Source organism: Rhipicephalus microplus, unplaced genomic scaffold, assembly GCF_043290135.1.
Source record: "Rhipicephalus microplus isolate Deutch F79 unplaced genomic scaffold, USDA_Rmic scaffold_14, whole genome shotgun sequence".
Lineage (NCBI taxonomy): Eukaryota > Metazoa > Arthropoda > Arachnida > Ixodida > Ixodidae > Rhipicephalus > Rhipicephalus microplus.
Window position 1 is genome coordinate 9,204,763 of NW_027464587.1, and position 17,376 is coordinate 9,222,138.

The 17,376-nt window shown below is 45.8% G+C and overlaps 2 protein-coding genes across 8 annotated transcripts in view; one reads left to right on the forward strand and one right to left on the reverse strand.

Annotated features, from left to right (window-relative positions):
• Positions 1-10,431: 10,431 nt before the first annotated feature.
• LOC142784456 (uncharacterized) lies at positions 10,432-16,995 on the reverse strand. 2 transcript variants are annotated; one of them, XM_075882835.1, is made up of 8 exons: positions 16,608-16,883; positions 15,567-15,696; positions 15,262-15,437; positions 14,745-14,804; positions 14,614-14,673; positions 14,444-14,548; positions 14,275-14,388; positions 10,432-13,978 (listed from the first exon to the last, which is right to left on the reverse strand). In XM_075882835.1, the coding sequence occupies exons 2-8, from the start codon at positions 15,680-15,682 to the stop codon at positions 11,817-11,819; spliced, it is 2,793 nt and encodes a 930-aa protein (XP_075738950.1). In that variant the 5' UTR covers positions 15,683-15,696; positions 16,608-16,883; the 3' UTR covers positions 10,432-11,816. The 2 variants fall into 2 exon arrangements, with proteins under 2 accessions (XP_075738950.1, XP_075738951.1); XM_075882836.1 differs by having other exon boundaries at positions 13,944-13,978; positions 14,275-14,548; positions 16,608-16,995.
• Positions 16,996-17,055: 60 nt separating this feature from the next.
• LOC119180921 (E3 ubiquitin-protein ligase RNF170) overlaps positions 17,056-17,376 on the forward strand; it is a 139,232-nt gene continuing 138,911 nt past the window's right edge. For 3 of the 6 annotated variants that reach the window (XM_037432057.2, XM_075882837.1, XM_075882838.1), the window contains exon 1: positions 17,060-17,373. In XM_037432057.2, the coding sequence (XP_037287954.1) occupies positions 17,267-17,373 (107 nt within the window). In that variant the 5' untranslated portion in view covers positions 17,060-17,266. Of the gene's footprint in view, positions 17,374-17,376 lie in introns of all 6 variants that reach the window. The other 3 variants (XM_075882839.1, XM_037432058.2, XM_037432059.2) reach the window with 3 other exon arrangements.

Sequence of the window (17,376 nt, forward strand, 5' to 3'; positions counted from 1 at the left end):
AAGGAAAGAGGAATGCGGCAATAATGAAGCACAGAGCGTTGTGGGGATACAATAGGCATGAGGTGCTTCGAGGTCTGTGGAAGGGTGTAATGGTTCCAGGGCTTACTTTTGGGAACTCAGTGGTGTGCATGAGGGCAGAGGTGCAAGCGGGAATGGATGTAAATCAAAGGACTGTGGGACGCCTCGCGTTGGGTGCTCACGGGAAGACGACAAACGAGGCTGTAAAGGGCGATATGGGGTGGGCAGGTTTTGAGGCGAGGGAAGCGCAGAGCAAAATAAGGTTCGAAGAAAGGCTAAGAAATATGAAGGAGAGTAGATGGGCAGAGAAGGTGTTCCGTTATTTGTATAGGAAGAGCGTAGACACACAGTGGAGAAAAAGAACTAGAAGACTCACTAGTAAATATACGGCTGGTATTGTGAGCCATATGTCAACAAAGAGCGTTAAGGGAAAAGTCAGGGAGGCGGAGAGGATTTACTGGATGGCAGCTATGGAGAAAAAACCGGCTTTGAGTAACTACCGAAAGGGCAAAAATGAAATAAGGAGGGAGGCATTTTACGATAATTCAAGGGGAAGCGCTTTACTGTTTGAAGCGAGATCGGGTTGCCTTAGAACGCGTAGTTATAAAGCAAGATTCAGTAAAGAAGAAGAACAATGCACATGCTGCGGGAAAGATAAGGAAACGGCGGAGCATGTTCTGATTGAATGTGGAGATATCCACCCAGGTGTACGTTTGGGCACGAGCCTACAGGAAGCCTTGGGTTTTAGGGACAACAATGGAAAGCTGAACACACCCGCGATTGAAATAAGTAAGAGACGGTTAGAGTATTGGTGGCAGAAAATTAGAGAGAAAGGACAAAAATAAATATTGTAAAAATAAAATATGGACAGTGTGCCGTAAATGGCAGAGAACTTAAGCTGAAAATTTACCTTTTTTTCCATTAAGATAGAATTTATCGAAGTAGAGACATTAGGCCAACATAAAAAAAGAAAAAAAGGTTTTTTTTTTTGTCGAGCCTGGTGGCATACTTGTCACCACCCCGTTATAAAGGGGACGCTCATAGCATCCATCCATCCATCTGGAATTCGCACGTTTACGGCATTTATGTCCTAGGCCATTCTAGCTTTGGTAATCCGGCTGAAACAATGTAATGGCCATTGGCGCTCGCACTTCAGCTACTTCTGCTTATAGCAACTCGACGGTTCGAGTCCCCGCAATGCGCATACCACGAGTTTCTATGAACGAAGGCGTATTTGCGAGATAAGGTTGTAAACGTAAGTCTATATGGCAGGAAACGTAAACTTTTAAACCAGATCCGGAGGGAAACGTAAAGGTTTACGTTCCGTAAAGACCCGCGCATGCGCAGATTCTATCCGGTATCCGGTAACACGGTAACGTAAAGAAGTGTACGTACAAGCTAAAACTCCCTAATAGCGTTTCCGTTATTTTCACTGGATCTGCCCTACCCATCATTCCCATGCACGCTGAAGCGCCGTGCGTTGCAGCTCCCAGGGTTCCCTTTATTACACCTCTAGTGTATATTAGGAAATTCTATGTTTGTGGGTACGCTCATCTGGTTGCTAGGAGGTGATATCGCGTCGCGCTGGCCAGAGCGCAGGGCATCGCCAGCTGACCGAGCCGGAAAGCGATACACCTGATTGCATCGGCTAAGGAGCTGTGATGCCTCCATAAAACGGGAACCAGGCGTCAGCTTCCACAGGTGATTGTATTGAATTTCCTTGTATGCTTGACGTACGATATGATCGAGAGTATCCTCGCAGAACATAATGCACGATACTGCATGTGTCAGCGTAGTGTTCCTGGGTTTTATCTACGGCTCTTGGTGACAGTTCTTGAACGCAATAAAACTCAGCGCAATTAACCACGACGCTGACGACACGGCACAGCTAGCGCTGGAGTTTCTTCTTTCGTTCCGTTCGTCCGCGTTGTGATATCACCGTGTTTCAATTTATGCATGACTATCCATGTTTTATTTACATACCCTAAGGACCTGGGAGGGCATTACATAGGGGGGGGGGGGGATTAGGAAGATTTTCAACATGTGTAAAATACATTAAATAATCAGAAGCATCATTATATAAAGCTTAAATGGAAAAAATTTTAAAAAAAGAGTACACACAATAGTGGTGATAAGGATAATAAAAAAACATATATATAAACTCTGCAGAAGAAAAGGTACGTTATCAAAAGACAATAGGCTCCAGGTAACAAGTGTAGGCGCGAATAACACACACAAAATATTCAAGTAATTCACATAAACAACACCACCGCATAACTACATTATTCGATTAGAACTTCTAGGAACATTGTTACCGCTTTCAGAAAGGATGATGATTCTGTTAGAGTGGCTACATCAGCTGGCAAGGAATTCCAGTTGGTTATTGACAGGGCTAAGGGCGAGTTTTGGTATTTTTTTTTGTTCTCGGGAAGATGGGATTAACTTTGTTAGGGTGATCAACACGGGCTGAAATGTGTGATGGCGGGAGGATATGCTTGCGCGCAAACTGGGAGTTGCTGTGGAAGAGTGAGTGAAAATTAGATAGCCTTGCAAGTTTACGGCATGTGGCAAGGGAGGGCAGATTAAACGATTTCAGTATGAAACTTACGCTTTCATACGGTGAGTATGACGACGTTATGAAGCGCGCAGCTTTGTTTTGAACTGATTCAACCAGGTAAGTTAAATTTTCAGTGTGAGGGTGCCATATTATTGAAGCATACTCCAGCGATGGTCTTATCAGGAAAACTATGCATGCAGTATGGTTTCTTTGTTGGCAAGGTATAATCGCCTTTTGAGGATGCCAAGTTTTTTTATTGCTTTAGTAGTGATATGTTCAATGTGAGTGGTCCAGTTTAGATTGGCTGTGGAGAATACCCCAAGATATTTAAAGGATTGTACGGAATCAATTCGAATGTCATTTATGGTGTATGACTTATGCAAAGGGATTAGAGCAGAACTAAATTTCAAGTGCTTAGTTTTCCCTATATTAATTTCCATCTGCCACGTGTCGCACCACTCGGCCAGCCTATCGAGGTCAGATTGTAAAATGGTATTATCGGTAGGGCAAGTTATTTCTTTGTAAATAACGCAGTCGTCTGCAAATAGCCGAATTTGCGAACTTATGTTACATGCTATGTCATTAATGTAAATTAAGAACAAAAGAGCACCAAGAACCGAGCCTTGGGGAACACCAGATAAAACGCTAGTGGGGTTCGAGATGTAGCTACTTAGCTTTACAGATTGGAATCGGTTAGTCAGAAATTCCAGTATACATTGTGTTGTACTGTTTTCAAGCTTCAGATTGCGAATTTTTAGTTCTAAACAATTGTAGGGGACCCTATCAAATATTGTCAGCGTCAATAATGTCTGTGTCAATAATGTCAGCGAATTCGCGTGCATTTATAATTGCTTCCGTGCAGGTTTCCTAAAGATCCCTGTCGAATGAGGCTATGAATCGAGGCCATTAGACCGAGCCAACGAGACCGGGAACCAACGAAATGGTCTTTTGTGTGCTGTGGGGTCTCGGTGAGGCGAACGAGCGCCTCGCCACGCCACGCTCTTGGAGTGAACGGACACAGCAGACGCGGTCAGTAGAAAGCACACAACATACATACATTTATTAACTAATTTAGACGACGATACAATCCGCCGAATGATACATCAATATCATTAACACGCTACCATACAAACAACATAACGCAGTGACACACTAAACACAATAACATGATAAACACACACTAACACACCCAACACATACCCAAGGCGGCGTCGCCAACGCCCGACTTTCCACGTGAGACCCCGGCGCGAAGCCCGCGGTGCCGAGCACCGGGGACCCACGCTACAGACAACCGTTCGCGGCAGCCGCCACGCGCAGAAGAGGCTCGCTCAACTCTCGCCCACCACCAAGGCCTGCCTTCCGCCACTGCCGGCGCTACCACTCTACCAACAGTGGTACTTAAAGCGAACACAACGCCATCTATCGCCCGGCGGTAGTCACCACCGAAATAAGGCCTTGGGGCGAGACACGTGCGCCACGCGGCGCAGACAACTGTACAAGGGGGGGGGGGGTGTCAGCACCCCCACATTCTCCCAACCTTAAATCAAACGATATCCCGAAATCAAAAATTAGCTACACAAGCTTTAAGAAAAAAATGATATCGCACGACCATAATGTCCTTGCACCACGACACCGCCGCTGGTCGACACTGCTGCACTCTCCGGCTAAACTTCACCTCAGTACCGGCCCCGCAACAGCAACGCTGCCGTCGGCGCGACGATCCGTCGCTAGCGCCGACACGTCTTCCAGTTATGACCAGCACTCGCAAGGGTGCCGGACTGCAGGCTGTTGCGCAGGTCCCAGGCATCTCCATCGCCTGACCTTATGACCGCATTCCTGGCCAGCGACGCTGACGATGTGCAGGACAGCCGGCCGTGGATGACATCCCTCCCGCTGAATACATCAATAACAACAACAAAAAAACTTGAAAGAAAACAATCGAGCAGGTCCTCGGGAAGGAGGGAGCTTCGAGTTTTTCGTTCACGTGGTACGTTGGTCAGTACTGCTAGCTAATACATTGGTGGCGGCCGAGACGCTCATCAAAATAAAACAAAAATCACTTTTCCTAACTCGAGCTCACAAGAAAAAAAAAAAGGGAAGCAGAGCGCAACACCTCAACGCCACGATCCATCTAGTTGTGCCACGTGCGACAGGCCGCTGCGCAGAGCCTTAGGCCTAATGAGTCGCTCGGCAACAACCGGCATCCACCCAGCACCCAGCCTAGGCGCAGAAGAGGCAGCCGCGAGGAGACGTCCACTCTGTGAGGTGGCCCTATTGCTCGCCGCACACAGCAGCTTATCGACCGATCGGCGTCCACCGCCCCGGACGATGTCACGACGCCCCGGCGTCGAGCCGCAATACAAGTCAGCAACCACGCCCGGCTCCCTGAGCCCAAAGAGATAGAAGAAGCTATTTACAGAAAATCGGATCACCCACGTGGCTTTCGTACTCACTCGCTTCGGGCCTGGCCTACAAACCACGTGCTCTAGGCCTTGCTGACCCCAGGATGCAGACCGCATGGCTCTCGTACAAATTCAACAACGTCTTTCAAAACTAACAACAGCAAAAAAATAACAACACTTGCGAGCAAAAAAATAAATAGAAAGTCAACCTGCCGACAAATTCAAACACGTTACAAAACCAATCTCCTCGCTTCTCAACAAAGCACACCACCGACGCTAGCAAAGAAGTCCCCCCTAGGCCTACTCTACTCCGGCTCTAACAAAATCCCTGTATTGAACCGCAAAAACTGTCGTCTGATACTCCAAGAGCTCCACGTTGGGCAGCCAGTGTGGGGTCTCGGCGAGGCGAACGAGCGCCTCGCCACGCCACGCTCTTGGAGTGAACGGACACAGCAGACGCGGTCAGTACAAAGCACACAACATACATACATTTATTAACTAATTTAGACCACGATATCGTCCCCCGAATGATACATCAATTTCATTAACACGGTATCATACAAACAACATAACGCAGTGACACACAATAACATGATAAACACACACTAACACACTCAACACATACCCAAGGCAGCGTCGCCAATGACTTTCCACGTGGGACCCCGGCGCGAAGCCCGCGGTGCCGAGCACCGGGGACCCACGCTACAGACAACCGTTCGTGGCAGCCGCCACTTGCAGAAGAGGCTCGCTCAACTCTCGCCCACCACCAAGGCCTGCCTTCCGCCAGGGTCCACTGCCGGCGCTACCACTCTACCAAAAGTGGTACTCAAAGCGAACACAACGCCATCGCCCGGCGGTGGTCACCACCGAAATAAAGCCTTGGGGCGAGACACGTGCGCCACGCGGCGCAGACAACTTTACGGGGGGGGGGGGGGGGGTGTCAGCACTTCCACAGGGCTCAAATCACTTCCCTACTGAGCACTTCATTCGGGCGGCGCCAGTGGCACTTCGCCTTCGCGAGGATGCCGTCCCTTCTGCCATGAAAAACCGCAACGACACGTGCGCTGCAGATTTAAATGTCCAACCTTTATCGGAGAGAGATGTAAATTGAATGCATGCTCATACGTCGGTATATTGCCCAGGCGGGTGTACAGGAAATGGAACAAAGTTTTATTGAGTGCAAGCGTTGCTATTAAGCTTTTCGAACAAACTTCCAGTTCCGTGCTTCAAGCCTACTGAGCTGAATGCAAGAAAGAAGCTGTGCAACTCGGTAAGGTAATCGCCGTGCACTTTTTTTTCAGGTGAACCAGTAAGTTAAGGGTACGTGACATAACAATTCAATCTGCGTTGGCCTTCCTCCATAGAAACATGTGAGACCTTCAGATTATCCCTTGCATCTGTGCTTCACAACAATGGCACCGTAGTGTTTCATACAATCGTACAAACGTGGCGGCACTTCAGTCAAGCTACAGTCTGGGGGCAGTCTCGTGGGATTGAAAGGAGGGTAGTGGAGGCCAAATGTGTGATCAAGGGTATTAGCCGGAAACTCGGATACAGTGTAATGGAAGTGAACCATGACATGTACGAGCCCGGCGCTCGCCCCTTTGCACAGGATGGCATTCACTACAGTGGTGCGACGGGAAAGAGGGTTGGTAATGGGATGGGTCGTCAAGCCACACGATTTTTAGGGGGGCCCAGAGCTCTGTGGCCAACAGTGTAGCCGAAGACGGTTCTAAAGGGGGACAAACATTCGAGCCACACGGAGTCCGTGGGAGAAGAAATTGACGTAGGCACAAGGGCCGAGCTAAGTCAGACATAGGCTATATAAACATGCAGGGTGGCAGGAATAGGTCAAAGTGGGGAGAGATAGAAGAGCAGTTGAGGCAGGAGGAACTGATGGTCTATGGGGTTGTGAATACGCATCTTCGGGACATGGAGCAACCTCCTTGCAATCCGGACTACGCATGGGAATATTGTAATAGAACAGAAGGCAGCAGAAAGGGGGGTGGTATTGGGGCATTCATTCCTAAAAGTACAGACTGGCAAAGGGTCAAGCAGGAGTGCAAGGAACATTTATGGCTAAAAGCGAAAGTGGCAGGTCAAATGACACTCCTTGGTTTCGTATACTTGTGGACGGGAGCAAAGGCCAGAGAGGAAAACCAGGCAATAGTAGAGTGTATATCAAAGGACATTCAGGAGTTAGGAAGAGAGTGCGAGATAATTATACTAGGAGACATGAATGCGCACATAGAAGATATAGATTTGTATGCCGACCCGACAGGCAAAGTAATCATGGATATGTGTGAAAGGCTTGATTTGATCGTTTGCAACAGTACCGAGAAGTGTGAAGGGCAAATAACATGGGAGGTAGGAAGGCTGCAGTCGACGATAGATTATGCACTGATGTCACATAGGATGTATGATAAGCTCAGGGGAATGCACATAGATGAAGGTGACTCCAGAAGTCTGGGTAGTGATCACAAACGTATCAAGCTAAGTTTTGGAAGAGCAGTGAAAGTGTGAAGGAGACAAGATGAGCAACTACAGGAAAATTTTTATTCAGGAAGGCAAATTGAAATAGCCACTAAACAAATTGAGAAAGTAATCACGGAGGATAATAAGACAGTGTGGACATACACGAATCTAATTAGACTCTTTGAGATAGAGCTTGCTAAGGCACGTGACAAGTCACTCCATAAAAAGACACAAGCCCAAGAGTTGGTGGGATGAGGAAGTTAATAGAGCCACAGCAAAATGTCAGGAAGCATCTAGGGAACACAGACATGCTAAGCAGTGGGGTGAACCGACAGATGATGTTGAAACAAAATGGGACATCTTTCTAAGTTCTAGAAGGGAAGCATCCCTCCTGATCAATGAAATGATTAGAAGAAAGGGTGCTCAGTGGCTGGCAGAAGTACATAAAAAAAACAGAAAGACAGCTGCGAAGTTTTGGAATCATCTAAACTCCCTGAGTAATGAAACGAGCCTAGAGCAGAGGTTTATAACTACAGCTCAAGGTGCTAAGCTAGAAGGGGACGAAGCTATTGAATATATAAGAACAAGGGTGACAGAAAAATTTCAACAAAGAAGTGCCTTATGCACCACAATAGACAAGGATGGATCAAGTGTAGCAATGGCTCCATTTTCACAAATAAAGGGGGAAAGGGCTGAGAAGAGGGTTCCAAGTAGTACATCAACAGGCCCAGATGGCATTCCAATTATGCTGATAAAAACATTGGGTCCGAAGTCTAAACAGACTTTGAGAGAGGCAGTGAGCAGAACAATAATCGATGGTGAAGTCTCCGATGGATGGAAACTTAGCAGGATGAGCATGATCTATAAAGAAAAGGGAGACAAAGCTGACATAAACAACTACCGTCCTATAACAGTGACATCAGTGGTCTACAGGCTGGCGATGCAGATTATAAAGGATAGACTGCAGGCATGGATAGAAGATGAGGGGGTGCTGGGGGAACTGCAGAATGGGTTTCGGAAACACAGGAGGTTGGAAGACAATCTGTTCTCACTGACGCAGTGCATCGAAATAGCAGAAAAGGAACACAGGCCCCTGTGGCTAGCATTTTTGGATATCAAGGGAGCGTACGATAGCGTGGTTCAAGAGGAATTATGGGGAATACTGGACACACTAGGCGCGGAACATGTAGTCACTAATCTTTTAAAGGGTATTTATAAAGGTAACAAGGTAGTTATAAAGTGGGAAAAACAGGTATCCAAGCCTGCAGAGGTAAAACGGGGGCTTAGGCAGGGGTGCCCCCTGTCACCCTTATTATTCATGATGTACCTACAAGGATTAGAGGCAAAATTTAAGGGAAGTAGGCTGGGCTTCAACCTCTCTTTAGTCAAACAAGGAAAACTTATTGATCAGGCACTATCAGCATTAATGTACGTAGATAATATAAAGCTAATGGCCAGCAACAAGGAAGATTTGCAGAGATTGATGGACATCTGTGTTAATGAGGGAGATAGGTTAGATTTTAGATTCAGTAAGGAAAAATCAGCCGTCATGATTTTTAATGACAATGAAGGTAGTAAGCTTATAATACAGGAGGTCACGCTAGAGATAACAGATAAATACAAATATCTGGGCGTATGGATAAACAATGGGGCCGAGTACCTAAGGGAACACGATATGTACATGATGACTAAAGGTAACAGGAATGCAGCGGTAATGAAAAACAGGGCACTGTGGAATTACAATAGGTATGATGTTGTGAGAGGAATATGGAAAGGGGTCATCGTTCCTGGTCTTACGTTCGGCAATGCGGTCTTGTGCATGAGATCAGAAGTTCAAGCAAGATTAGAAATTAAGCAACGAAGAATAGGTAGACTTGCCTTAGGAGCTCACGGGTATACACCAAATCAGGGAGTACAAGGTTATATGGGATGGACACCATGTGAGGGCAGGGTAGCTAGCAGCAAGATAAAATTTGAGAAGCGATTGAGAGAAATGAAGGAGGAACGTTGGACTAGGAAGGTTTTCAGCTACTTGTACATGAAGAATGACGATACAAAATGGAGGAAGCGAACCATGGAGTTGGCTGGTAAATACTTAGAAAACAGCAGGTGGCCAAACCAAAAAAAAAAAAAAAAAAACTATTGGTTAAGAAGAAAGTGAAGGAAACGGAGACTGACATGTGGAAAATGGGCATAATTAAGAAGTCCGCTAGAGATCTATCGAACTTTTAAGTAGGAAATTGCCAAGGAAAGGATCTATGATAATACTCGGGGTAGTTCTCTACTGTTTGAGGCGAGGACGAGAGTACTGCGAACCAAGGCATATCGGGCCAAATACGAAGGGGTAGACACAGTATGCAGTGCGTGTGGAGAGGAAGAAGAAACTGCCGAACACTTGATATTGTTCTGTAAAGGGCTTCACCCTATAGTTCAGGATGATGGCGCAGAGTTTTTCAAAGCACTGGGGTTTAGGGACCGGGAGGGCAAAATAGACTTTAAGCAAGTAGACTTAACTAGAAGGAGGTTACCTGATTGGTGGCTAAAGTCAAGGCACGAGTGAAAATTAAACTCTTCACTGCAAAGTACGAATCCTCAAACTCACTTTTTAAGGAAAAAAAAAATATAGTTTTGTGTTCATTAAGTAATACGGCCATAGAGAAATAAAAAAGGTGAAGAGTGGACACTCCCGTAGACCCCAGCGGCCCAATCGACTCTAGCACACCTAGTGGTTGATGAGAGCAAGTGGCTTGCGCTTCCGGTTTCGGTTTCACTGGCGCAACTTTTGAATTACTTTGCATAACCGACGTTTGGCTATGTCGTAAGTTCATAATTTCAGACCACTATTCATCGCCCAAATGGATAGTTTTTGTAGGTCGTTTTGATTTAGCGATTCCCTGTTTTGTTTTGTTCAGTGGTTCGTGCGAATCGGTCGTGACGTAATTTTTATTTTGATTAAGTTATAAAAAAAAGAGATGCAGGTAATGATAATTCACTATCGTTTTATTCATCGCGCTTGTGTTTTTCTTTTGGAACAAGTGATCAATGTATATATCAGTCAAAGAAACAGAGCATCCGCAATGTTTTATTCAAAGGCAAGGTAGAGTATGAGAATATAAAAAGCACAATATGACAAAGGTAGACAACAAATGCATCTCGCCTTACAAATAAATTGTAACAAATATTGTAACAAATACATAGAGAACACAGACAACGCACACATCGCTAGAGTTGGCAGAAGCCGAGAAACTGGTGAAGTATGACACACCGGGCCAGTGGGTAACTAAGGATCTATGGCAAAAACATAGCGCACAATGCTGATGAAGAAGGAAGAAGTGACATATACACAGCAATGAAGTCGCGAATCACGCCTGGGCTTAACTGAAATAATGCATAGAAAAAAAGAGCGCACAGAAACCACACGACACAATATAACAGAAAGGCAAAGGTGCAGTGTGCTGGCTGTGCTTAAGAACAGCTAGTCCAAAATGAAAAAAAGCAGACTTGATGCCTGCTTGTCCTCAGAAAGGTAGGGCTTTGCAGCTTGCTCACTACGTGAAAGACAAACTTTATGCTACAACACTGGCAGGTCTTGTGGCTTTTGTTATGCGTCGCCTTCATCAAAAACTTAAGATCCCAAGTGATTTGCGTTTGGGTGTTGCTGTGACGCTTGCGAGCTAAAATAGATTGTAGTTATCACTTTATCCAGAATTGTGGACTTTAATTGGTGCTACGAGAGCGGTATTACAGGGCTAATAAATAGCAGAAGGAAACCACTTTGGCTCATTATTTTTCACAAAGGCTCTACATCGTACGTTATCACTCACAAGCTATATAAAAATAAAATGGCAGCGTCCGCAGCCCCATCAAACACTACAAGTTTGGGTATTCTTTTGAAAATTTTGATGGGCAAGATGAGGAGGTTGATGAGAAGCTAAAATACGAAAAGCGTGATAACATGAACCGTGCCCACTTCATACTGTGTTCCTTACCCGCTCGAAGACATTTCAACAAGCGGTTTTGTTATCGATATATTACTTGAGCTGGAGAGATAAAGCATACACAGTGACCAAGCGACCCACAGTAAAGTGTACAGTTCGCCCGTATTTGCTACAAAAAATACAGACAGGATGCCCAACATTCTTTTTAAGGTTATGCAAATCACTTCGAGCGAATACACAGTGTTTGTACTCCTCATAGCGGGTAACCAAAACAATGAATGCAACGAAGGAGTGGTTAGTCCAGTTGAACTGAATATAAGCATATAAGACCATAATGAAGTCTGCTGTAACGAAGTAATAACATAACAAAGCTATTGCAGGATTCGGCTCAACTCCAATACTTTAGTGTAAACCCGCCGCTAATTGCTAACCTTTGAACTTGTCAAGCTGCATGCCCGAGATTGAAGACTGGAACCTAACCCTGTCTAAGTTTCGGTTCACAAAACGCACATGCCAACATAAACGAACCCGGCAAAACATTTTCAGAAACTTAGCGCGACACCCAGCAGAGCAGAAATGAAAATCGCCAACACTTGACAGATGGTGATACAAAACATCGCACACTTTCAGGTGATGTGCAGTGGCCTCAATTATGGCAAGAAAGCGAGATTCAAGTTGTTGTACGTATGCAAAAGCTGCTTCTGATGGCACAGTGAGATTCCCAAAAAGTTTGCTGGGGACGTGGTATGCTTTGAGCATTGTGAAATACTGGTGGGTACCCTTAAGCGTCTCACTGTCGTCTTTCAGTAACTGTGGGCAACTGCAACCGTCACATGCATTCCGAAGGAAGTGTTTGATGAGAAAACCAGCTACATAATATGCAGCGGAGTCATCGATAATATGGGAGTGAATGTTTGTCGCAAGTTCAGAGAGATCGTCTAGAGCGGGAAAGTCGTCAGGCTGTGGCTGTGCACACTCCTCATTATCCACAAGAGACGCACTGGTGAGGGAGAATGGCGACAGCTGTTCCTGGAGGAGGTCACATTCATCATCCTCGACATTTCCGTATTCTGACAGCTTGAAGAGTTTTCTTATGCAGATGTGCTTCAGGCCACAAATAAATTGTGCTACATTGGGGTTGGTGTTGCAACCCTGTTTTTGCCTAATGTGGCCAAATATGTTCTCCAGAGGATCCTGTTGAAGCCTGCGTGTTAACAGGTATTCAAAATTGTAATTTTTGGAGAGGTCGTCCCATAGTTGACAAATTGCCTGAATTGTAATTTGCCAACCTACGATGGTTTGTGGTTGACGTCTGCCAACAAACTGCCATGATGCAATCCAGGGAAGCTGGCCTCGGAGGAAGTCAATCAGCTCTGAATCATTTTTCATGATTGCATGCCGCAGCTTTTGCGAAGTTCTTTTTTTACTCGAGCTGTTCAAGGCATCGAAAATCCTGTCCATACGATCACAAAATTGAGCTGTAGTGATGGCCGAGGCAGGCAGCACCTTCGCATACACCATTGCCGTGATAGCAATCGAAACTGATGCACTGAAGACCTGAGTTGCTCTGCTGACCTTCATATTAGAAAAAGGTTTCTGATGAACGTGCCGTTCAGTCAACTTTGGAGCCAATCGCAACCGCAACTCATGTGAGGATTGGTAAAGGCTTACAATGTGCGACCAGTTAACGATGTCATCCCCAATGTATAACTTGTGTGCTTGGACATTATTGCGCGTTGTTTTAATTAAATGCGGAACATCAAAAATGTAATATACCCGCTCACCATTAACTTCAAAAAAAGGCTTTGCTACAGTCACTTTTAGTTGGTTAGCGAGACTTACATTTGAACTGCCCTGGTCACAAATGACTGCTTTCACTGCAATATTAATGCTCCTAAGCTCCAAAATGAGTGACACCAGCAAGTTATGCATAACAGATGATGGTGTTGATGTGTGCCCTATAGTAAAAGCAACCGGTTGAACCCACTTTCTCGAAACACCAACAAGAAGAAAAACCAGTGCTCGATCAGCGATGGTTGAAGTGCGATGAGTGCCATCATCTGTAAAACCCTGGACAACGTCTCTTGAAGCATCATAGTACAAATTCTTTTTGAGTGCTATTTCGTCGAAAACTAAAGCGCACACTCGGTCCCGTTCATTCCAAGCTTGAGTATTTGTTGCAATGGAAGAAAGGATTCCTGGAATTATGCCTGGAGTCATCTTTACATTAGCTAGCCACCTCCTTAATGAACGCCGGGAGGGCAAAGAAAAATACGGAGCCAGAAATCGGTATGCTCGCGGACCTCGGAAGTTTAAGTGAAGAGCGAATTTCTTGAACCACACGGGAAACCGCTTGCCCTTGCATTTGGGCCTCAAGCGAACATGTGCAGAAAGAAGTTTAAAAACCTCCTCGGTGACGTGCGGTCGGATAACTTCAAGGGCCTTCGTAGTCGATGACGGTGCTTGGTGAGGCTGTCTCTGCAGTCTTTTGATAGTTTTCCGCTGTGCTGCTACTTTGGCTTGCAGATGTTTAATGGTTTGCTTGTACTTCATTGATGGAGACATTGTCGCTGGCACACAGGAACGCACTGCAATAAACAAAAAAATTGATGTAAAAGCGAAGAACAACTAATCCCATACGAGCACTTTCCTCGCTCTTTCAGACCCAAGGTGCACAACTTTCTGTGGTACAAAGTTTTCGATTCCACTACCTAAAAACAAACCATTCACAATGTTGACAATGCACAAAAAAAATGAAAATCACTGAGAGCCCACCCTTACATTTTGTAAGTGCACACGTAGTGTCCTTTTGAGGATAGTTTCCTCAGAATGTCCTAAACATAAAATAGCACATTAAAAACTGCTGCAATAAAAGCATAGTCACCATTTTCTCTAAGGCACTCAGGCGTGGAGCTGTTGGCGGAGACGTCTTCTGGAGGGTCTTGTGAAGCTTGTTCAGTGCCTCGGACAATGCTGTCGGAACAATCTTGCGAGCGGCCTGCGGAAGTCTCTATATCAATCCACTCTGGTGTTGAAGTGAACATACAACTTACCGGCCACACAAGTTCCTTTTGTGACAGCTGAACGACTGGTTAAGGTTTTCTCCGGCAAGACGAAATCATCAGAAATTCTTTCACCAGCTACAAGGGAGCTGCCACCTGCAGAGGTTTGGTCAACAGTCAATTTGGGTAAAAAAAAAAAGAAATCGCGACACTGAACGCACCCTGTTCATCGGGGCACCTCAATGTGTGGGAGCCGCTTTGTGAAGCCTCTACCGCAGGTCCTGAAGAGATGAAATTACGACAATGTGTCAGTAAGAGGCTTATAATAACACAAACTGAAGCTCATCCGCACCTTGCAGTGCAGCTTCTGCAGCCATGTCACAGTCACTACTTGAAGCGACGCTCAGAGAACCTGCATATATGTGCAGTTGGTACAAGTTACAAAGCTTGTAGCATGGGGAAGCTTAAACAGCTCTTTCAAACGCATAAATTGGTCGAACGTGGAAGAAAAGAGACGGCACCAACTAGGAAACAAGTAATTTGTGATTTTTGGAATTATCAACAGTGGCAGCTTTCACTGATGAAAGGTATACGTACATGTGCACTCAGGCTTGAAGATAACGTGAAATAGCCCTTTAAAGTCTTTCAAAACAAGTTGCGCAGGTCCAGAGCATCAAAAAATGACAGAAATGTAAAGCTGCTGTTAGGAAGGTAATAGCCCACAATTCACAGAACTTAAGACTTTCCAAGTGTTACTTCTGTAGTGAGGTTTCTCTATCGGCTACAGAGATCTTCACGGTTAACTGTCGCCACTGATTCAATACAAGTGGCTGCTATTGCACATATTTGAGTTTCAGTCAATCACTTACATGGTGCAGCTGGTTGCACACTGGGAACAGCCATTCTTGTAAGCCTTGTGTGCCCAGGGTCCATGAAACTTTGAGCAGTAAAATGGTCGCTACAAACCCTGTACGTTGCGTACAATAGGCTGGCCGGCTTACTCAGGAGATCATCGCGTCCAGCATACTGCATCCATGCTTTCATCCTGCATTGGCAATGAACTATCAGCTGAAAGGGGAAGTGCTTGAATAGTGATTTTTTATTGTTACCCTCACTTAGCAAGTACGAACAGTAAGCCTACAGACATGCAAACCATACAAAAGCTTTAACACACCTGCCGTCCCGTGGTACGCGGAAGAAACTCGTCCCAGGCTTCTTGTGGGTTCTGCCATTGTTGAAGCACCACGATACACAGCAGTAGCTGCCGTAGCTTGGACCGCCGGACGGCATGGCGTCAGCGCGGTCTGAAAATGTTAGTAAGTGGATGCTTCGCTGTCAAATTACAAAAAAGATATGTGCACGTCATAAGTGTACCAGCAAACCCCTTTGAATGATTAGCTAATCGATGCACAATACAAAACCAGTGATACATCTCTGACCCATAAAACTCTGACTTACAAAGATATACGTCAAGACCACGAACAAAGATCTTCAGAAGTTTCCAGGCCGCTATCCCTTGTAATGCAATGGTATCGCGGCCTGGGAACATTAGAACACCTTCGTGCGTACGCAGTATCAGCAGTACATTGGGAAGAAAAATCGTAGTTGAAATTTGTGCGGTAAAATTATATTGGAAACGTCAAAAAAATTTGTGGGCAGCTTGCACTAGTGGCACAAGGCTAGCGAAGAAACGAAGATGATGGCCACTTGGCTAGTCCAGATTTGCCTCCGGCACACCAAGAATTATTCGTGTTCCGAGCCTTCGGGAAATGCGTCGTGAAGCATGCGAGGCCCAACAAACGCTTCTCAATATTTTGCACCGAGCCTACGACCTAGCTGCCCAGCTATGCTCAGCGCACAGACGCTCGCGTCCGTGGCAGACGCAGCACGCGTCGCCTCGGCTTGACGCCGTGCCGCCTTTTCTATACTGCATACGTTGCACAATGTTCCCGTCTAACCGCCGCATAGAGCCACAAACTTTCTTTTTAGCGAACCTCCCAGTCCTTACAAGCTTCAGAAAAAGGTTACAACTGCGTGAATGACACGCCACGTAAGAAACAAACTCGCACACACGAAGCGCAACGTGTGTGTGTGCATCTTTCTATGTTTGTTGCATGGTGTCTTTTTCGCGCAGGCGTAACCGTTTTCTGAAAAAATGACCCAACAAGACCAACAACATGTCATTCAACAAGCTTCGCTTGAAAACGTGCCTCACCTGTTATCTCACGCTTGAAAACGCCGACGCAGCCGACGTTGACGAAAGCGTCGAAAGCTTCTCGCTGTCAGTCATGCATGGGCTTGTCGCTGGGTAGATGGTGTTTATGACAGTACGGCTGAAGAAAAATAATCGCGTAAGGTGTGTTGAATAAATCGTTTTTATGTATAAAGAACATACCAAATTTGGGCGTGTAATTATTAATTTGTGAAAACAATTCTGTTGCATTGATTATAACTGTGTTTTTTTTTTGCGCTTGCGCCCTCTGACGTGTGGTGGGAGCACTAGTTCGTTACGTAGTCGTGACGCACTTCCTGAGGCCAGGTTTCGCGGAGTGTCCGCTCTTGTCTTCTTCTTTCTCTTCTTTCTCTATGATACGGCTTGATGGCGCTAGCCACCGCCCAATCTAAAGGGTACATCATTTCTATCCATCCATCCATCAATCCATCCATCCAATCTGAAATAAAGAAAAGAAAGAGTGTGGCAGCCGTTTTTCTGCTCATGCGGCAGGCATCTTCTAGAGGAGGCGTTGAATATACATACTCAGTATATTAACCATGTGCGTGTGTGGGCGCAACATGGCTCTTTAGCAGTTACGTGCATGCATTTTTCGGTGAGCCCCGTTTCGAAAGCCCTGTGATGATTGTGTTTGCGTGGTCATGTTCGCCGACGACGCTGAGGGCCTAATCGAAGGCGTCGGAAACGAGGTCCTCTTCACAGTCCCCGTCGTTGCGGCCGTCGTCTTCGGCCTGCTCTGTTTTGCCGGGTA